The sequence below is a fragment of the Liolophura sinensis genome, chromosome 8, assembly GCF_032854445.1.
Source record: "Liolophura sinensis isolate JHLJ2023 chromosome 8, CUHK_Ljap_v2, whole genome shotgun sequence".
Lineage (NCBI taxonomy): Eukaryota > Metazoa > Mollusca > Polyplacophora > Chitonida > Chitonidae > Liolophura > Liolophura sinensis.
Window position 1 is genome coordinate 25,908,019 of NC_088302.1, and position 22,921 is coordinate 25,930,939.

Here is a 22,921-nt window from a genome sequence, read left to right on the forward strand (position 1 = left end):
TTGTACAGTGTTTCATCAAGAATCTGTACAGATACGTTAGGCCATTGTACGTATATTCACTTGTGCTAATCTTCACACAGCGTAATGACCCATGAGTCTCTCACCAATGCCTTTGCTGTGAGTTCAAGTCCAGCTCATGCTGGCTTCCTCTCCAGCTGTAAGTGGGAAGGTCTTCTAGCAACCTGCGAATGGTCGTGGGTTTCCCCCGGGCTATGCCTGGTTTCCACCCACCATAATGCTGACCGCCGTGATATAAGTGAAATATTCTTGAGTAGGGTGTAAAACACCAATCAAATAAATAAAAATAAATAAATTGTGGTAATCTTCAAAGCCATTTCAACAAGCATGGCTGTGCATGGATATATAACTGTACAGTATGTGGGTATATGAGAAACCTGCACAGTTTTAACGTTTTTCTGCATATAAGTATATATGTTAATGAACTGAGAACCTTCTGTATGTACATCTGTGGTGCTAAATTACCAGCACTCCCAGCACTCGAGTCAGTCAGCTCCTCCTCCCATAACACTGACCGCCATCGTATAAGAGAAAAATTCAATAGACGATCAATATCAGCCGATCAAATCAATAAATGTAGTGCTAATTCTAGCTTTTCTTGCTCCAGCTTGTCCTCGTCCAACAATGCCCCAAAAGTGAAATCAGGAAGTGGCTTCTTCAGCAGAGGGTCAAAGTTCAGGTTCAGGTAGGATACACTATGTACCTGTATCTGTTGTATACAAGAAAGACAATGAAATCAGAATATTACTAAGTGTGGTATAAATTATTAACTAGCAAATTAACATATTGTATTTCGTCAATCTTGTTGCATGTGTGCAAAGTGGGGGTTTTTTGTCAAGCAAATTCTGAAGGAATTATGTTTTGGTGGACTGATAAAATTATACTTTTGTGAAGCACAGAATTTGTCCAATCCAACCAGTGCAGTTTTGTCTCCAGACTCTAATTAAAAATGTGCATATACAATTGCACTGAAAGTTGGTCTTTCATATGCAGAAAGGTTGAGGAATCAGGGTAATTTCTGTTCTGTAACAAAACCCACTCAGTGACTGTAGATAAAACTGTCTGTGATAAATTTTTATACCATCTAGTAAGCACAGAAATAAGTGGTGGTCATGAAATGGGGAGTAATGAGTTTATTGATTATGCGCCACAACATGCTTGTCTAGTTTGTCTGATTAGCAGACTTTGTGTACGCAGCATTGATGTGTACGCAGCATTGATATGTACGTAGCATTGATATGTACGTGTACATGTAGCTGCTACATGTACACGTAATGTCCTGTATCAAGTTGGATGTCTGGAAAAGGGTGCCATGTAAATTATTCATTGACTTCAGACATACATGTACATCATGGACTTCAGACATACATGTACATCGTTGACTTCAGACATACATGTACATCATGGACTTCAGACATACATGTACATCATTGACTTCAGACATGCATGTACATCATGGACTTCAGACATACATGTACCTCACCGGCGTTTCAGCTCTTGTTACATGTATAATCACACAAGATTGTCCACGTAGTATATAAAATTTCATAATTCTCATAAAGTACAAAATATTACATTAGATTATTAGGGAGATGCTAAGGTAGGTTTTGGGCACAATCATTTTTTTGGTGTGACCTCCCGTTTTATGGGTGAGGGAACTGAAAGTCAAAATACGTACTATGTAATAAGTCTGATCGTTCTTTTGGGTTTGCTCAGTGGTCGGTGTTTGAGTGAAGTGTATGCTGCTAGTAACAACATTAGGAGAGAAGAACCCCCATTCACCAGGTAAACCCACTCATTTATAAACCCCAGCTGTGTTTGTAATATAAACCTTTTTGGTTCTCATTGACCCTCTTGGACTGTGAAGTAATGTGTTTGTATGTAGCTCCTTCTGGCTGTGGCTGCATGATTAAGTCAGCAGATTTGTCAGCTTCCTGGGGAGGTGTGGTCGTTTCCTTTAGTCCTTCTTCTTGCACCCATAAACCGGAGCCATGATAAAAAATAAGTTAATAGGCGGTAACCAAACCCGTTTTAACAGAAAATACGATTGATTGGTAGGGAAATAGATGTGATAAGAAATTTCCATCAAAAACCCAATAAAAATTTCAGAGTACCGTAGCACATAAGGGCTAGGTCATATTACCCCCAATGAACATGTATTAAATGATGGCGTGTTTGCAGTTTTAACAGGAGTTTCTTGAGTTTGGAGCAAAACACTAATAAAGTATTAAAAGCAAACATTAATCAGTTTGGTTGAGGCAAACGTATGAGATGAATTTGAATTTAGGGTATATAACTCCAAATGAGATACAAATGACAGTTTGGCCCAATATATCTAAAACATTTGTGATTTCATCATTTCAGATCTGCGTCCAATCCGAACTTTGCTCGCAGAGTAAGCAGTAAACAGTCTCTGAAAAACACCTCATTGCCCGCAGAAGCTATAAAAGAAGGTGAGTAAAGGGAGATAAGCGAGATTGGTCTGGCACAAGATGCACAGCAAATGTCAAATGCTACCTCTGAACGTTTGAATTATATACATGAGCCTTTTTTCAGGGCCTCTTAAAGCATGTGTGTTAATATTGTATGTCTTGATTATTTTACTCATTTACACGTTTTCTTCTATCAGTTATTTGCTCTAGAATTTATTAATTTCTTGGGAATAGTTTGGAATTGTAAATGTCTATCAAGCTAAAAATTTCGTCATGTTAGTTTTATGTTTTGTTTATTTGGTTATTTCTGTCTGGAAAGAAATTGCATTAGTTGAAATTTGCATATTTGTTTCTTTTTTTCTTATTTCCACCCTTGATGGTGTGCTCTAATGTTTTGTTTTCTGGAAGCTTGTCCCCATGAAATTGAACTACAAAGAAAATTATTGCCTGCCTGTTCTGAACTAATGATTTTATTATTATTTTTTTTTCACCAACTTACGTCTTTTTATTTTCTTCATGATTGTTATCTGTGCACATGGTAATAGTTCATGTTAAACACTATTTGTCTCCAGGCCTCAAACGACCTAAGGGTGAGTGTATAATTTGTATCAACACAACTGATTGGTTTTCCACTGGCTCATAGTGAATCAGCACCAGCCTATTTCATTGGCTGACCCACTCAGATGTTTGGCTATTCATGATCAAGAGCTTTAAGTGGTTTTCATTGGCTGTTGATGGACTGGTTTGTGTTTTCTATTGGCTGTGGTCCTCACATCTGCACACTGGTCTTACCTGACCTCTGACTTGGCTTGATTGACTCCACTCTCTCACACTTTCACATTGTATAACACACATTCTGAATCACCCCAGGGTGAACAAAGGGCACAGTACAGCATCTAGTTTTACCATATGCTCCAAATACAGTCAATAACATAATTTTAAGCTGTCTTGCCTCAAACTCTGCCACTCTCTTGTGTGTTCACAAAGATGACATACTCCAGACTTGCATATTTATATCAACCAGTGGAAGCTTCGCCAAACCATATCATGTCTATCCCACTCTCAGTCTTCATTACAAGACATTTAGGGATATGCTAATATGACTTCCTAAACATGTACGCCCCATGTTTTAGTAACTGTTTTATATAAAAGAATTATAAAAAGGATTTTAGTAACTGTTTTATATAAAAGGAAATGTAACTGACCAAGAAACTGTTTCAGATCAAAATAGACAACCGTTGTTTCACACACGTGTTAAAGTGTATGAACAAGCAACAATTTACAAAAGCATACGTTAAACAGGATTTACATTTGTATCAATCATGGCTCCTGTAGACATTGATTCTCAAATGAGTGTGGTGTATGTTTTTTTTTTTTTTTTTCGCTTTCACTACATTCATTTGCTGGTCATGTGTCAGCCATTTTATCCCATTGCATGTGACTGTGTATTATTACATAGGCAAATGATGATGCACTCCCTGCCGCAATTAATGGTATATTCATTATGTATTTGACCATTGTTTTATTCTGCCCTACTCAAAACTTATGTAAACTTATGTACACTTATGACAGGCAGGTTTTTTTTTTTTTGAGTGGAGCAATGCCGACAGAGGTATGGAAATGATACCACTTAGTATATACGAGGCACGTAATATAAACCTGCGAACAAAACAACTAAAAATTCACTGATAGGTTTAATACAATTCATAATTTAACTAAGTAAAAAAAAAAAACGAAAGATTCAAAGAGGAGGATTGCTGCATCAAATCATGACTGTAAGAGTGAACTTATTTGCAACAAAATTCATTGGTCCTTTTGAGTACAGACTGATTATTGATAAAATACAGTATACAAGGATTAACTGAAGGCATACAAAGGGGTTGGTGGTTGGTGGTTGGGGGGGGGGGGGTGAAGAAGCAGTGAATCTTTGGGGTCTCTTTGTTATTTCTTTTATTTTGTTAGTGAATAGTATTTAAGCTAAGGTGTCCATTACGGTATCCAGCCCTTTACCAAGTCATTTAATGCCTATCTAGACATCATCTTTTTTTTTTTTTATTGGCATGTCTACCAGTTGTGTGCTTGGCATTTGTTGATAAACCTGTACTGAGTACATGTCCAAATCGCATGTTGATTTTAAATGCAGCACAGACTGAATATCACTGACTGATAGCTGAATGTTGACAAACTAACAGAGAAAAAAAACACCACCACCTATTGTACATTGTGACTAACAAGTAAAACACTAACAATTTGTTCATATATGTTCATACATGTAGACAACATGTCTACACTGGAACATTTTAGGGAAAGAGAGAGAAAATTTTAGTTTACTTTGAGAGGATAGAATCAAAACTCCTGAGGATAAGTTCATTTATTTCTAGTATTGAATTTTGTGTATTTTGTGTAATAATTAAAATAGAATTTTCAATACTTGGAATTACATAGGGGTGACCGATAGAATGCCCACATTTTTCTGTGTGGAAGGTCTGTTGGCAGAATGGTTGACATATATTGATGCCGATTTACTTGTAGTATGCACCACACTCTGAGAGTTCTGGTTCAAAACCTGGTTAAACCAATTTTCAAAACTAATATCTCATAATCTATTTGATACTCAGAAAGTGTACTCCCATCACTATTCCTAACTTCAAAGCCAATGTCATTCACCAGTGTGATAAAATGATTACGGTGACAATCATGTTTCAGATATTCGTTGCTCGTATTGTTTATGTTTTGGATGTGATAAAAACGTGTGTCGTGTTCAGAGATTCAATGTCTTGTCCATTGCCTTATGTCTGTAACTGACTGTAGTATAGTACTGTTGAATGCCCATGTATTTCTATGCTTACAATCTTGTTTGTGCGTAGGCTCTGTACAAATACACACATTAGGGCAAGTGTATCATTATGAACTCTCCTGTTTCAGAATCTGCTGTGGATGTTCCACAGACTACAGAAGCTGAGGTCGTGAGGGATTCCATTCCACGATCGGAGCCCATTTCAAACTTTCAGTCCCCTGCCTTGACAGAGACAAAACAGCCAGGAGACCCTCCTGTAGAGGAAGTCTCAATCAGGACACTCAAGACAGAGCCCATTGCTACCATATTAATGGATGCCCCACCCAACAACTCATACTCGCCAATGCCCATGTATGAGCCAGATGATACCCTGGTTGGAGATGAGGAGGAAACAAAGCCTAAGGACCTGGACTTACAAATCCGGGAGTTGGAACAACAGTGGGATATGATCAAAAATGAGCCCCAGAACCATGTTGGCAGCAACAATGTGGCTGGAATTACCAAGACTGAGGCCAACCATACCGGAGCTGCAGCACCATCAGCAAAACCAACCAAACCCAAGGGTGGAATCTCTTGCGTGAAGATTTTGGGATACACCTTCTTCTTTGTGGTGTTTTCTCTAACGGTCAGTTTGGCAGCGGTGTGGTACTTTGACATCCAGCATCCATACGCCGATTTGGCCCGGGAACAGATAGGTCGCCTTCAGCCTGTCAAAGATTATGTTGATGATAGGCTGGGATCATGGTTCAAATCGTAAAAGATAACAACAACAACAACAACATTTCATCATTTGCACACCCATTCCGCATACATATAGTAACATAGGCTGACTTTATTGGTGACTTCAAAAAAGCATTTCACTAACTTGCACATGACAAAGTGTTATTTCTTTTGTTTTGGGAGGATTAAAGCCATTTAGGTGTGTCTTTTTTTTTTTTTTTTTTTTTTTTGCATTTCAGATGGCCTCAGAATACTTTTTAAATTTTTTTTTGACTTCTTAAGATATAATGCTGCTCTCATTGACCTTTATAAAATGAAAGAAAAATGTATATATTTTTACATCAGCACTTTGTATTTTATTTTGTAAGAAAGCGGATGGTGTCACCTGTGTGTCATATATGACAACATCATTTGTCCATGAACGTCTTTAAAATGCAGATAATGGCTTTCCCCCTTTTTTAAAATAAAATCACAAAATTATGTGCAATCTAAGAACAAATACATGTATGTGCTAATGTGCAAATGGTTTGGCAACCAGGAAGAATTGCGGTTTTTAATACACATTGTGAGGGCAGCTGGCATTTAAGTGCATTATGATGGCATCTACGTACATTATGATGGCATCTATAGATGATACTTTTTTTGTCTGCATTATTGTAACCTCTGAAGCTGCTCTCCTGTATCTGGTGGCCACCTCTTCTGTTGTACAGCACTTTGTTTAATTTTTACTCTACCATAATATATATATAGATGTATCAAGCTGCTATTTTGTGTTCTGTATTCATTTGTCTGCAAGACAGTACATTGCAGACCTTTTGTGCTTTATCAGGTGTATTTTTAATACTATGCGTATGTTACAATTACATTCTCACTCCATGTTTTCGGTTGAGCAAAGAAAGGTTGGAGTGTCCAGAAAGCTTGGATGTGTTTACTTTTGATGCTAGGTGTAGGCTTGTTACTGTGCTACAGACATTATTGTAGGATAAAGAGTGTGTGGGGAAAGCGGGAAAAATGTGCAGACTGTACATAACAAGACATGTTTCACGTGGCAATGTGATGTGCAATCACTGTAACAGAAATGTATTGAATCAGAGTATCTTTACAGGGAGGGATTTGTTTGATTTGTTTTGGAGTAGTAACGGAAGGCCATATATGCATAAGGATCACTATTATGGCACTGGTGGATAAAGTTGGGTCATATCATAGGTCTGTTGGCGGAGTGAGGGTGGTACTAAACACTAACACTAAAACTTAGGTCCCTTTAACATGCTGGTAGAATCACGTGTAGTTTGTCAACCCCTAGATGTTACCCTTTTCAGTGTTGTGGTGTTCACCGTTTCGCATCTGCATAGCTAACACGGAAAGGGTCTCTAAATTTGTTGGGGGAAATTAAAAAAAATGAAGATGTTAGACTTTTGTGAGGGTTCATTCCATTTGTGGAATTTGAAACACTGGGTTTAGTAAATTATAGACTATGGATTCGTTTAATATTTCCCATTCTAACAGATACTAATTCATTTAGATGACACCCCAAAGAAACTAGGATTAACTGAAACTGTAATTGAGGCTGAACCAATAACAGTAGGGGACAGGAAATGTTCATTGATTCTGGCCCCAAACAGGATCACCACTTCATGTGTACAAATTTTATAATGTTTTTGGAGCACAAGATATTTGTTTGAACCCAGCTTGTATGTGAATAATAGTATGTTGTTTGTAAATCTTGTAACACTTTCTCACATTTATGTATACCATAGATAGTTGGGTGGATTCTCCTTCCAACAATTTTATCCTATGTTGTATACCTTTACACTTGTTATTTCTTTAGCTCGGTGTTTACAAATACCATGGATTGGTAACATTGTTGTTTTCTGACCAACAGGTCTTACTAGATATGAGTGTAGCGTCAGTCTCAACACGATAATGCTAATCTGTCATGGCTAGCTGGTGGTACTCCTATGTATGCTGTTGGTTTTTAACATACTTTTTAGCATGATTATGGCAATCTGCGTAGACATGGTTGTAGGATATGGAAACTAGAGTGTGTGACATTTGTTTTTATCAGGACCTTGGCATATTTTATAAACATTAAATGAAACATTATGATGACATGTAAAATTTGCTTTAATATCCTGTAAATATTTTAATGCTTTTATTGAAATAATAGTGATGCTGATAATGTCAACATATCATTGGGAAGCACATCTTTGTTTGGGCAGATTGGTCTTGTACTGAAATACCATCAAGGTTCTTAAGTTCTGGCTAAGGGAAAATTTTACATCCATTACTGTACTGTTTTCTGCGTTATTTATCAAGGTTACACTGTTATATATGTAATTGTTGAAAGAATTTTTTGTTTGTTCATGTGTAATGATCTCTAGTAGGCTCTTGGAATATACTGAAACACAAAGTTACTCTAGATAGCGTACATGGTAGTTTTGCATAATGTATTGCTTTTAAGATAAACTAGAGCACGAAACAAGCTGTACAAGGGTTGGCTTGCAAGAATCTGGTTAGCTGAGCATTGCTTCTCTAGCAGAACTTGATGATCTGCACATAGACTACATCCTACTCAAGTCACTATCATTTTTCTGCAATTCACAGAGAAAGACTCTTTAAACATAGGAGTGAAATGTTTGAAATTTTTTATGCCAACTTTCATAGCCTGTCATCTGATGCTGTATTGGCTCTATACTGAAGGTGCATTTATGGTAGACAATATGTGCCAACATGCCTAATTGACCCTCAATCACGCCTTCACGAACGCCAAAAAATAACGGATTAGTAGAGGAAGCATTTAGAAAATATCAACAAACTGAACATTTTGGTGTTCTAAGCTCCTGACGGTTAGCTGTGGCAAACATTGTTTCGAAGGTTATGTATGTATGTGTATATATATATGTTTATATATATATATATATATATATAATTAAATGGCTGTGCCAAGCGTCAGTAATATATATTCTAGTATACATGTAAATCCTTGTTTTCAGTGTATCATACTGTTCTATATTTGTTAATGATTAACTCCGCTTTCTGTTTTTGTAGATTCAATTATAGGTTTTTCGGTGAATAATTCTGTTTTTTAATTATTTTTACAAGTTCATTTCTTCACAGATTGAACAAAGTTGATTTTATATATATATATATATATATATATATGTATATGTATAATGTCAGCGTTTGTTCTACTGTTGTCTAAGACGCATCATCCGTGGTACAAACAAAACCCTATTCCTTGAATAGGACGTCCATATTTAACGATTGACCTTGGCCTTATTTGGTCCCGTTTGTTCAATAAACCACAACAAATGTCTGGACAGTACGATCTTGTGTTTCGTTCATTATTTTATGAAGTGTGTAGCTGTCTTTGGCGGTTCTGTCTCCATGAACCTGTATGTCTCCGTGGTAAGGGAAACTATTTACAGGCGTTTATTTGTCTGTCTGTGAGCAACCTTACGATAAACGGTTAGGTACTTATTTGGATGAAAGTTTTTGCACGGGTTAGTTTTTTTGCTGATGAACAGTCCAATTAATTTAGGTGTTAAACTGAATCCAGGAATTTTCTAAGCAGTTTTTAACTATTCAAAGATAGCACAAACATACAGAGTAGTGTCCCTTTATCTGTACTAATCGTATGTGATAAAGTTCGTTACTTGCCAAAGGTTGGTAGTTTATGCCCAGAGAACTCTGGTTTCCTCCACCGATAATATTGGATGCCAGCGTATACCTGTCATCAGTCAACATCCCCGATGAACTCTTCACAAACTGGGACCAGACTGGCCACAGCATGGTTCCTGCAGGAGAGTGGCCAATGGTCAAACAGGGAGGTAGACATGTTTACTATAAAAGGGATCGATGCTAAGAGACAAATCACTACCCTACTTGCAGTTAGTAAAGTATTATTTGTCTTCTTTTTCCTAAATGGGGTTATATAGGATATAAAAACCAAGTCTACAGATTGAACGTCGGGTGCCCGAGATTAGGAGTCGGGATTCCGACTTATATTTGACTGCCAAAGATGAGAGTATTTCGTGACTTTTTTCGCCTTGTGTCCCTGTTAAAGGCTCTGTGAAATAGCCTAATGTAGTCAACAGACAGTAAATAAAGAATTGCAAAACTCTTAATATAATTCTGAATTACCTTATTACTTCACGTTATTTGGCCAAAACGAAGACCATGTAGCTCGAAACTAGATTGGCCTATATTCCAAAGCCATTGGTCACGGCATGTCTGGTGACTTGCTGTCTGTCGGCTGTAACGACCGCGTCATTCCGTTGAAGTTACTTTCTCGACTTCAAACATCCCAAAATTCCAACACATCTGTAGAAAAATTGAGGACAACGTCACTGATGCCCAGTACCTCCCATCCACAGGCGCTAGAAGTGCGTGAAGCCTAATAGCCTACCCAAGAATTGCAAAACTCTTAATATAATTTTGAATTACCTTATTACTTCACGTTATTTGGCCAAAACGAAGACCATGTAGCTCGAAACTAGATTGGCCTATATTCCAAAGCCATTGGTCACGGCATGTCTGGTGACTTGCTGTCTGTCGGCTGTAACGACCGCGTCATTCCGTTGAAGTTACTTTCTCGTCTTCAAACATCCCAAAATTCCAACACATCTGTAGAAAAGTTGAGGACAACGTCACTGATGCCCAGTACCTCCCATCCACAGGCGCTAGAAGTGCGTGAAGCCTAATAGCCTACGGGCAGTCGTCATAGGCTGATGGATAGAAGTGAAAGCCAAAGAATTAAAGGTACATGTATACAAAACGAATTTCAACCGGCATCACATAATGTCTCAAATATTTGTTTATTTATTGGATTGGTGTTTTACACAGTACTTAAGAATATTTCACTTACACGAGGACGGCATGTCTCAAATAAAGCCAACCTTCAACGTGTCCACTCGTTCGCCTACCGTGGGGTACACTCCAAAAAATAAGCTAATTAGGTCGAAACAGATATTCGTTTACCAGCTATCAACCAATAAGGACGTTCCAGGTTAATAATCGCAAGGCACGACGTCTGACACAAACCTCCAAAGAATTAAGAAAGTATATAAAGTACGAAAATAGGACGGAATCATGCATTGATATTGGAAAGATGCAAAGTATGTTCCTTGCGACTGAGTGAAATCAGTATTCACGAAAGTGAGGCTGGAATATATTATGTTATTACAATGTAATACCGTATTATATTCAACATATTATCCTATTAGTATAATTGTATAATAATATGCTATATAATATGTTTATATTGAGTTAGTAGAACGTGTGTGTTATATTTAACAGATGAGTTCAAAGACAAAAAGTTCCATGATTTTATGATGAATTCGGAGAGTGACATTCAACAAACTATATACAAGTATACATGCAACTCAGCAAAGTTCACTCGAGCGCCTCTCTCAACTGGAAAGAACTCAAGTCTCTCATTTCTAGCCTACAGCATTCTGACTCTATCGTTCAAATCATAGACAAAGTGCAGAAGAGTCACGCCGAGGAAAGCAAAAAACTTAAATCAAATATGCAAGCACTTTCTGTGGTAAACCGTGACCTTCAAGGAAAAAAGTCCTTGACCAGGAACGGTATAGGCGGCGATATAATTTACGTTTCGGAGGAACTGATGAAAAATCTGATGAAAATACTTTTCAGATTGTAAAGTCTGTTATTGAAGACAAGCTGGAACTGACGGACATCAATACTGAAAACGCACACCGTGTGGGAATACAAGGAGAGGGTCAAAATGGCCATATTTTGGCTAAATTCTTGTACCGTCCCCAGCGGTATTTAAAGCCAAGGAACTTCTGAAAGATTTGTCTGTACTTGTATCTGAAGATCTGGCCCCCGAAGACAGGCGTCAAAAGAACAATGCCAGGGGTCTGATGAACATATACTATATGGAAGGCGAAAGGGTGCGTTTTGCGCGAGGGAAACTGTTTGTTGACAATAAGGAAGTGTCTATCCCCGAGAACCAGCGGTTCGCTCGCCGTGTATCCAAACATATGCCCCCTCCCTTCGTTTCCCAATTGGTAACACTAGACAATGTGAAGCTGCATGTTCATCAGCATATTTGGATAATGCGCAGTTGCATCTTACATGCCATAATTTTAACACTTGTCTTGAAGAGTATATTTTCTCTGTATATATTATATATATAATATGCAGAGAAAATATACCGTTTACAAAATTAGAACATCGCACGTAATTATAAGGTGCAACTGCGCATTATCCAATATATTCTAATTAACATGCATATATATATATATATATATATATATATATATATATATGTATGTATGTATGTATGTATGTACAAGTGAATGTGTACCCATGAACGCCTGTTGCATTACCTGGTAGTATAGCTGTCGGTAGCTCCCTCAACATAGCACACCACACTTTCCTAAAACTAGTTTGCATGCACGCTGCTTTCGTGCTTCTTTCACAAGTTCTTACTGAATGACTCTGTATAGTGAAAACCTTTATGAATTGTGCCATGACAATGCTGGTGACCCCCGTGTCGTATCCACAGTGCGTGCACGCTTTTGAACTCACAGCATCTTATCATTATATTCACCCATACTGCACCGACTATGTGCTTTCGACTCTATGTTGAAACCTCGTGTTAATTACATCCACTTACTGTGTTGTGTCACTTGTAGAAAACCCTACACAACCTTATGGTTAATATATGTTTTTTGTGAATATATTGTGGCTCTTTTACAAATCGGCTTTTCACTTTTTTTGTATTCGTTATGTATTTTTTTAATGTATTACTTATCTATATGTACCTTACACCTGTAATTAACACTCATTGCCGGCTTTTTTATGTGGAAAAATTTTATAGAATCATTCGCATATTACTCAACTAAATATGGATAATGACACAGACTCTTATATGCCTGTTTCACCTCACAATTCATTCTCCCACCTGCCATTCCATGATGTTCCCTACATAACACCTACTTCATCATCAACTGCCTCGTCCACCGTCCCAACATATAAACTTGATATTATGGAACAGGTGTGCTTCAATCCAATTGAACTGAATGACTATGATGTACCTAAAACACATATTGATGACAACGAACATGAAATTGCCTATTGGCCTAGCTTAAAGAAAAAATTGACGAAATTACATGCTTTATCCATACTCTCAATCTTAACTTTTCAATCCTTGGATTTTCGGAGAGTTGGCTCAGCCCGTTCACCGAATGCTTATATTCTATGCGAGGCTACACTTTATATTCTGCCTCCCGAGATAAACGGAAGGTAGGAGGTGTTGCACTCTATGTTAATAGCTCTTTTGAGTCTCGCAAGATACGCGAGATGAAGTCTACAGATTTTTCGATGAAGGTTGTGGATATGAGTCGTTCTTTGTGGAGAGCGCCGCTCCGTCAAATGTCTGTGTTGTTGGAATTATTTATCGCCAATCAATCTGTCAATCTGTTTAAAGAAAATGTTCAAAATATACACTGGCCTAATATTCAATCATCGGATAGTGTTAATGGGGCTTTATCCTGTTTTACTGCGAAATTATCCGTAACATACTACACATGCTTTCCTGTAGTGACCATTGACAGCCCTTCAAAACATACTCGCAAACCTTGGGTCAAACGAGGTATTTTACGGACTGTATTCGAGAAGAACAAACTTTATCACAAGTATTTGAAATCTACAGATATACCGACTCGCGTCAAATATAGTTCGTACAGGAACAAACCGAACAACTTGATCCGATTTTCGCGAAAGGATTACTTCTAAAAAAAAGTAAACGGCCAAAATCACAATATGATAAAAAGCTAGAAAATATTGAATGATCTAATGAGGTGTGGTAAATGCAAGAACATGCCTAAATGTTTCAATATTGATAGCTTATCTGTTTCAGATAAAACTGTCATTTCCAATAGATTTAATGACTTTTTTTCGACTATTGCTTCCAGTCTTGATGCTAAGATACCCACAAGCCCTAAACATTTTTCAGATTTTCTTGGTGAGCCTGTAGAAGAAACTTTTCAATTTTCTCCAGTCTCGCCTGATCTTGTTGAAACCACTATACACAGTTTAAAGTCATCAGCTCCAGGCTTAGATGATATTTGCATGTCTGATCTCAAACTTGTGGCAAAAGATATTTCAACTCCCTTTGCACATATAGTTAATTTGTCTCTCATGTCGGGTTGTATGCCGTCTACGTTGAAATCTGCAAAAAATTCCCCCCATTTTTAAATGTGGTGACCCCAATGACATCGCAACCTACTGTCCTATCTCAGTATTACCTGGTCTGAGCAAAATAATGGGAAAATAGTAGTAAACATGATGAATGATTTTGTGACAGCCAATGACATCATTTCTCCCAACCAGTTTGGTTTTAGAACTGGGCACTCTACTACCCACGCGGCGTGCACTCTATACAACTATCTTGTAGCTGCCAAAGACGCCAAACAACATTCTGTCGTGTCTTTCCTTGACCTGTCAAAAGCTTTTGACACTGTCAACCACAAAATCCTTCTACAGAAACTCGAATACTATGGATTTCGAGCTCAAAGCGTTTAGTGGTTCGAGAGCTACCAATCTGGGCGATCCCAATCATTTCATTTTGAGGGAAGTATGTCAAAAGACCGTAAGGTAAAAAGTGGTGTTCCCCTGGGCTCCATTCTCTATCTTATATTATTTTTATTGTACATTAATGACATCACAGCATCATCAGACATTCTGAATTTTGCATTATTTGCTGATGATACAAATGTCTGCATTTATGCGCCCACTATGTCTGTAGAGTTGCATAAAATTTCCGATTGGCTGACAGCTAACCGCTTGTCCCTTAATATTAGTAAAACAAAATGCATGCACATAAATGTATCCAAAAGTAAGGCACTTCCGCCACCGCTATATTTGCATGGCGTTGAAATAGTCAGCCTTCAAGAACACAAGTTCTCGGGAGTTTATTTTAATTCAAGGCTGTCATGGACATCTCATATTAACTTTATTAGTAAGAAGGTATCCAGAAATATTGGCACATTCGAGCAAATGTCAACAAATAAGCACTGCATATTTTCTACTACTCTCTGATGTTCCCTTATCTTTCCTATTCAAATGTTTTATGGGGTAACACATACATGAGTCATCTCCATCCCTTAGTAATTCTTCAGAAACGCATCATCCGCCTCATCACTTTCTCATAAAGACTGGATCATGCGGCTCCAATATTTAAGAACCTCAAAATCCTCCCACTTGCACAAATACAGATACTCATCCTTGCTACTCGCACATAAATTCACTCACCAATCACCCTCTCTTCCTCTCAAATTTCAACAGCTGTTCAAAAGACAATCTGACGTTCACAATTACCCAACCAGATCCTATTCTTTCAATCTTCATGTACCTTTTCTAACTTCAAATCTATCCACACATTTCATCAGATCATCAGCCCACAGAGAGTGGAATAGGCTTCCTCCAAACCTCAAAGTAATCAATGTCACGTCTTTATTCAAATCCAGGTTAAAAGATTTTTTAATTAACAATATTTGATCCACATTAGTCATACAATCCAAGAGACAGAAGATGTCACACAAAATATTATTCACACTATTTTATAGTTAACTTAGGTTTTTGTAGTGTTACATTTCTATGTTAATTTTTTTCCCAGGTAAATTTGTTTTTACCAATACAATTGTTCAATAATTATCATTCCTCACCAAGCATGTATTATTATTATTTGATAATAATGAATCAGGGAAAGAACAAGTCCCTCGGACTTTATTCCCGCCATTTACGAGATATGTAATTATACATATATTTACGTATGGTGAATAAACATTCAATTCAAAAATTCAATTCAATAATCTGTCAAAATAACAGAATACATTGTAACATCACTCAAATAAGAGACATTCTGTTAAATATAACAATTTTTTTTAGAGTATTATCTGCTCGAATCCACCGTAAGACAATTAGTGAAAAAACCGATCCCTAGTGTGCTCCGCTATATACATGTAAGTGCCACTGAAACAACAAAAAAAAATGGATTTGGAAATAGCCTACGAACGATGGATTCGAGCTGGATAAATTTGGAGGTGAAGGCCTTATGTCTTGAATCTCAAAGACATTTTTTGGGACCGGTCGAAAGTCGTTTCATACCTTTGTGCGGTTTCAGCACGAGAGAGCACGTTTAATACCGTCGGCAACTCTAAAACCTCAACAAATTCAACAATGGACACATTGCATGTTACATTAGAGGAATGTTCTCTGACCTGAACAGATTATTTAATGATTTCTGTTTGATGAAGTTCATATGTGCCCATATCTGGACAACACGTTTTAGTCTCCAATACTATATGAATTGTGTTTTCAAACTGCACCTTTAGATACCTTGTCGAATGTATTGAGGATTTAGGGTATAGCAAAATTGTCCCACCTTACACCGTCCTATAGCGGCTATAGGCCTACATTCACAAGTTGAGTTACAAGATTGTCCATATCATTTAGCGTTTGCAAAGTTGAAAATGCAATAATCACCGCCTAATCTCGGGAACATACATATGTGTGAAAACCGACACGATATCACTAACACTTCTGCTATGGCGTGTGTTCTGGCTGCTGCGTGCTCCTCAGTGCGCATATGCGGACTTGGTATTCGTTCGTTTATGTTTTCAGTCCTCTTTTTTTTCAGCATGCCTGTAGTGGCGCGCTAAGGTTAACGGCCCTTCTCGCGTAATCGGCCATTTGTCAATAGACCAGATGGCGGACGTCAAGTCGTCGATATGGTGATCGTGGTAGTCATGGGCGTCTGTGGCTCTGGGAAGTAAGCTCGGCATAGTAGCATAAATTAGTGTTTTTTTTTACTACACAGTGAGTGCATACATGGGCATCTATACGGTCTACTGAAGGCAGTGCACTCTACTACCGTAGCTCGTCGTTACGGTAGCACGATTTCAAATAACCATAGGTCTTTTACAGGTGTTGCGCAAGCAGACCTATCTATTAGCTTTTAAGTTCTGGTGAGGATAATAGCACATGCATGTGCGCATGTAAATTGAATGGTAGCCTACATATTTGCACCGAAAGACTCCAGCTGCTATTCTTATGCCTGACTGAGCTTAGGGGACTCCATTGACGTGAAGCAAAGCTCCACTCAGTGTTGAACTGGACCTCAACATTAGATATTGCAATCAAAACGCTACTCAGATACATATTTTGTTATCGACAACTGATATTTTAGCATAGTACACGACTTGAATGCTGATTTCACTCAATCGTCTATAACATACCTTGCGTCTTCCTAACATCATTGAAAACAGCTTTTAAATGACTGCTTTTCTTAGCGTGATTCCTTCCCATTTTCGTACTTTCTTAGTTCTTTGATTATTTGTGTTCTACGTCGTTTTTGCGAATTGGCCTTGTGATTATTGACCTGGACCTTTGATTGATGGCTGGTATATGAATGCCTGTTTCCACGCATAGATTAGACCATAAGATTTAGTACAGATTAGGTCCTATATCGTTCCAAGTTCACACGTATGCAAGTGCATGCGGACCAGTATATGGCTTAAATTCTGTTGGGGCATCTCTTGTTGCAGGACCACAGTTGGCAAGGCGCTCTCAGAAATGGTAAGCAATGTCAACTTCTGCACCATTTCATTAACTGTGTACCTAGGCCTAGTACACATGCCTGGAATTTTCAAGTAAAGTTCCTGACAATATTATAGACTAGATTCAGCTCTGTTATTGATAGGGTCTTAGTTATACATGTAAAATCTCATGAGAATAAATGTTGTACGCGTTTTCAACTGAAATGATTATAGACTTTTATTAAGATTCATTATTATCACATTTAACTGACTTCTACTATTTCCTTAAATGCATGAAATAATGTGGTACATGTACCGGTAGATATTTTGGCGCAAAGGTGACGCGGGTCCATGCTGAAATGACTGTGGCTCTCGTGCAATAAAAAAGATCGGAAGTACATAAATAGAAGAGAGGTGTGTCGCTCCGTTATATTGTACATGGGGCTCACATGTTTGTAGTTCGTCTTGAGCGGGTGAAAACCAGAGTTATGTTACTAAAAATGGACAACGCGGCACTGAGGAATTTTGGAAAATACTGTACTGAACAAGAAAAGAAACTTCACATTTGGAGAAATGAATTATACTAAAGATGGTCGTTAATATGGGCAAATACCATAATGGCCAGCCCTAACCTGACGTATTTCACCATTACCATTGTGGTGAACTACACGGGGTGCATGCAGCACGCTCTTGTGTGAAAGCGCGACCATGCAATTAGGCGAGGTCGCACATATGCAGAATTTGCTTGTGAAAAAACACGCTAACAATCCTTGAGATATTAACAGTTGTCATGCCACGCCTTACAAATGTTGAGCGTAAACATGCGGTCGGCATGCTCCAGGCTGGAGAATCTGCTGTGGCTGTTGCACGTGCCATGGGATGCATTAGGCGGACAACTTACCAGCAAAGGACACGTGTGCATCAAACGGCCAGGACATCTGATCGCCCTAGGTCAGGACGGCCACGTGTGACAACACATGCAGAAGACCATCAAGTTCGGCTACGTTACATGTACGTCATTTGCGTAATCTTTTTACGGTCGCGACGTCTATCAGTTAATGCACTGTGTACGTGTCGCGTAACTGCTCAGACCAGACAAAACCGCCCGAACGCAGTCCATCGTCGCGCTCGAGATCCTTATGTTGGCCCAATTCTGACCAGTTTCTTGCCTTTGAACTGGTGCCGTTCCAGGCCTCCATTTCCAACGTGATAATGCAACAACACAAACAAGTGTTTTGACACAAAATTTCTTGTAAAATGCCAGTATTGACATCATGGAGTGGACGTCGAGATCACCGACCGCAATCCCATCGAACACGCCGTCGTGTCTTGAGACGTCAGCCACAGAATATTTAAGTGCTGTGCGTGGTCATATGGATACAGCTGGCCTGAGCCTGAGCCGGAACTAATATGGCGCAGGTTGTCTAATGCTGTATTCACGGGTGTTAGGCAGGCAATGAGACAACGCTGCCTTGCTGTTGTGAATGCGAGAGGAGGACATGTAATACAATACAGATGGCTAGTCAAAAAGTGACCCCATCAGGCTACTGCTGACTGCAGAGGATGCACCAAGCGCCTTAATCCCTAGTCATGTTTTGGCATTCGCTCATTACATTCCTAAACCAGATTTATCCACGACTCAATGAACTTTATTCTGTATAGGTATGTTTGGAACATAAAGTAATACATGGAAAGTTTATTTTTTAAGGATTTGTTGTCTGCAAATCTAATTATTCTCAATTCTTTCACGGTTTTAGTCCAGAAAGCATTGAACAGACAGGTATAGGCACCTTGTGACTTACTTATACATGCTCGTATCTTGTCAAGTCTTGCATCTGTGATGACCTATGTCAACGTCATAACTGTTGACAGTAATTTTTGGTGAATTCAGGATATGCTGGAATAGAAAAGTTTTAGTTCCGCCATGACCATTTTCCTGGAATGTATATGAAGACATTTCACTGTAAAACCTTTATGGATCAGATACGAGAACTCATCGCTATCCAGTCGTGATTGTTAGCGCTAATCAATCAAGTTCGGCTACGTTACATGTACGTCATTTGCGTAATCTTTTTACGGCCATAACGTCTACCAGTAGTGCACTGTGTACGAGTCGCGTAACTGCTCAGACCAGACAAAACCGTCCGAGCGCAGTCCAAAGATCATTGTTAGCGCTAATCAGTATGCATGCTTCAGAGCATGGCGCTCTTCTCTATTATGTACTTCTGATATACAAACTGGTACCAGTGTATTAGTTTGCCAACAGAACGTCAGCACAGTGCCGGAGTGTTATGAATGCTACACGGCTTTTAAGTCCAGATGACTTTTGAGCAGGAAAGGTTCCACGCGTGGGAGCCGTTTTACAAAGCTGTGGTAAAATTACGCCACACTCGCGTTTTGCCATTGGGGCGTATCTATTCACTATGTGGCGCCATGGAAGTTACGCCAAGCGCAGTTTGCGTCTGCGTTGTTAAACAGCCTCACATTTTACATTGCAAGACGTATAGTAGGGAATTATATTTTGCCTTGAAAAGATTAACGCTCATACTTAGCTTGTGTTGATTATAACTGAATGGGCAGTCTTCTTTGAAGGACAGTGTTTTTCCTAGCCATGACATTTATTGTATTTCCATTCTGAAGATGGGTTGTGAGTTCGCCGACGCCGACGACTTTCATTCGTCGGCCAACAAGGACAAGATGGCCAGAGGAATGCCCCTAAATGACCAGGTGATGTAGAAATCACCCGTCTTTGTCTCTTAATTTACTAACCAGGTCATGTGTAGAAACACCCGTCTTTTCCCCTTACTGACCACGTGATGTAGAAATCACCCGTCTTTTTTAAAATATGTCTCTCATCAGTGTTGAATTGTGTTGCCTTGGTAACAGCGGTTGACGACGGTCGTGTGGCCGTTTGGGCCGTCAAACGTTCGTTGAAGACCGCTGTCTTTGTCTTCCAGCAATACCATGCCCATATCTGCACGTTACTTGTGGGAAAGTTTGACATTATCATTACTTGACAATTGTCGTTGATTTAGTCGATCCAACTCACCCCACCCGCCCCGTCCCCGGGTTTCCTCCACCCCGCCCCCGGGTTTCCTCCACCCCGCCCCCGGGTTTCCTCCATCCTTAATAATTTGTAAGTACATGTACATGGTAAGTAAGTAAGTCAGGGGATTAGTCAAACCAGCACCCTAAACCTCCACCCTACCCAGCACTAACCCACCCCACCCGTTTGTTTGCAGGGTTTATATTTCTGACAGCCTTCGTACTGGTAAACCATTCTTGTCCGCAGCATAATGTGACAATTTATATAAATAAATATATATTAACAAGCTAATGAATTATCATACTTTCAAGAGTAAATAAATAAATAAATAATTCACACCCAAAGCTGATGTAAATATAACAATGTTTTTTTCTTCTCTCCCTGAGTACATGTCGAAGATGGGTAAACGAATGGGTGTCTTACCAAGCATTGCTTTCAAAGTACCAGTATTTGCAAATCTTTACGTTCCAGGTTATGATTTATTTCAATAATTTAAGGTTAAAATTTGCCTAGATTTGAAGATAGATCGAAGTATTTTCCACAATCTCCTGGATCTTTTACCAAATAGAGTTTTGTTCGTTTGACAGGATCGACTTCCATGGCTACGGTCTATACAGAAGTTCATTCAAAGGTAATATGCGAACATGTTGCCGGAAATTTTGGTATACACACAGTGTTTATTATTGGCGATTACAAAGAGAGGTTGCACAATGTGTGCTTGGGGCATATCGATAGTTTTAGTTGTTATTAATATTCTGGCCCACCACATGACGAATACTTGAGTGAATTCAATTGTAGCCACAGTGACAAAACTGTCTTAGTTTTTAAAAATACTACGTATCCACACAGTACAATAAACTTTTCTGCGATGCCTTTGTGACTGACGTGCCATGCTGACCGTCGAGGCTCCTGCTAAACTCATAACGCTGTTCATTTTTGTCACAATACACTTCATACTGGGTTTATTATCTTAATATTTCGCTTTTGCAATCGTATCGGTTTTTGGTGTGGCGAATATCACACATTAGCATCGGTGAAATAACCTTTCTTTGTAGGCTATAACTTGTGAGATTAAACACTACTAAATGTACTACAAGTTTCTTACCATGATGCATCGATTGCATCAGGTTCTGTTTCTGCTCAAAAGAAGCTTTTAGCCTTCTTTGTATCTGCGTGGGACGGTATTGAGTTGTGTATTTCTTACATATTTTAGGTAAATTCAAACAAATCCACAAAAGAGAAAGACCTTACAAAACGGAGCTGTATTATGGAATTCAGATTTAAGCTATTTCACAAAATTGCATCCCGGAATGGTTGATCAGGGGATACATCCGGAATGGAGTCATGCTTAAGACTGCAGACATCTGTAAAAGTGGCACTGTCTCGATTGGCGCTCAGCATAAAAGAAATAGACAAGAACTGGTCGGCACAGTGTCAGTATAATGTAACTGGGTGTGGCGTGCGCGGCATGGCGTTCAAGTCAGGCAACGCACTGTAAATACATGTATGCCAGTATTGGGTCTGGCCTGCTACACGGGATAAGACCAAAATATAGTTGAAAGTTTTTGATGTTCAACCCCCAATCAAAGAAACAAACAAACAAAATGTATTTAATTTCAGCCGGCAGGAGATTTGTCAGACGGCCGTGGTCACATGTTCAGCCCTGAAGCGATCTTACAGGGAAATCCTAACCGCCAGGGAGCCCAGAACAGCCCAGGCATACAGACAGCCGGACACAAGCAAGGCACACAGGCACCCGGACATAGCCCAGGCACACGGACAGCCGAACACAGCCAAGCCACACGGGCTGCCGTACATGGTTCAGGCGGACAAGCATCAGTACACGGCCCAGGCAAACCGTCAGCCCGACACGGGCCAGGCGGGGGTCATTTTTGTGTTCTTAAAAGGATCGGAAAGTTTGTTAAGAGAGAGAATGTCAGGAAGAGACGGTCACTTCATGCCGTCCGAGCTTCTGACCTCTCAACTTCAGACGTTAGAGGAGCCATGTTCAGACGAGAAGCATGTTGTTGCAGACATATCACAAGATGTCGAGTCTTTGGTTAAAGAAATATATACTTACATAACATCCTTAAACGACTGACGTCTTTCTGTGCGTACCGCTACGATCGATGTAAGGATTTAAATTGTAAATAAATCTATTATTGGCGATGTCTATATTTGGAATTTATTTGTTTTGTAGCGTGAGAATGTACGTCTACGGGGTTACGGAATTGCGGGATATTTATCACATGAACGTTCTAGCCTTATTTATTTTTATATGATTGGTGCTCAGTTATATACTATCGCATACAAAATATCTATGCTGTCATTATACTTT

At 38.9% G+C, this 22,921-nt stretch overlaps 2 protein-coding genes across 5 annotated transcripts in view; both read left to right on the plus strand.

Moving 5' to 3' along the window:
* Positions 1 to 8,875, plus strand: part of LOC135474119 (FERM domain-containing protein 5-like) — a 46,604-nt gene extending 37,729 nt beyond the window's left edge. For 2 of the 3 annotated variants that reach the window (XM_064754138.1, XM_064754135.1), the window contains 5 exons: positions 626 to 703; positions 1,735 to 1,803; positions 2,383 to 2,471; positions 3,023 to 3,040; positions 5,376 to 8,875. In XM_064754138.1, the coding sequence (XP_064610208.1) occupies positions 626 to 703; positions 1,735 to 1,803; positions 2,383 to 2,471; positions 3,023 to 3,040; positions 5,376 to 6,004 (883 nt within the window). In that variant the 3' untranslated portion in view covers positions 6,005 to 8,875. The remainder of the gene's footprint in view (positions 1 to 625; positions 704 to 1,734; positions 1,804 to 2,382; positions 2,472 to 3,022; positions 3,041 to 5,375) is intronic. The other variant, XM_064754137.1, reaches the window with a different exon arrangement.
* Positions 8,876 to 16,660: 7,785 nt separating this feature from the next.
* LOC135473856 (probable gluconokinase) lies at positions 16,661 to 22,746 on the plus strand. 2 transcript variants are annotated; one of them, XM_064753776.1, is made up of 5 exons: positions 16,661 to 16,771; positions 17,547 to 17,577; positions 20,178 to 20,264; positions 21,171 to 21,214; positions 22,204 to 22,746. In XM_064753776.1, exons 1-5 carry the CDS (start codon positions 16,731 to 16,733, stop codon positions 22,682 to 22,684), a joined length of 684 nt encoding a protein of 227 aa, XP_064609846.1. In that variant the 5' UTR covers positions 16,661 to 16,730; the 3' UTR covers positions 22,685 to 22,746. The 2 variants fall into 2 exon arrangements, with proteins under 2 accessions (XP_064609846.1, XP_064609847.1); XM_064753777.1 differs by lacking the exon at positions 20,178 to 20,264 and having other exon boundaries at positions 16,668 to 16,771.
* Positions 22,747 to 22,921: the final 175 nt, after the last annotated feature.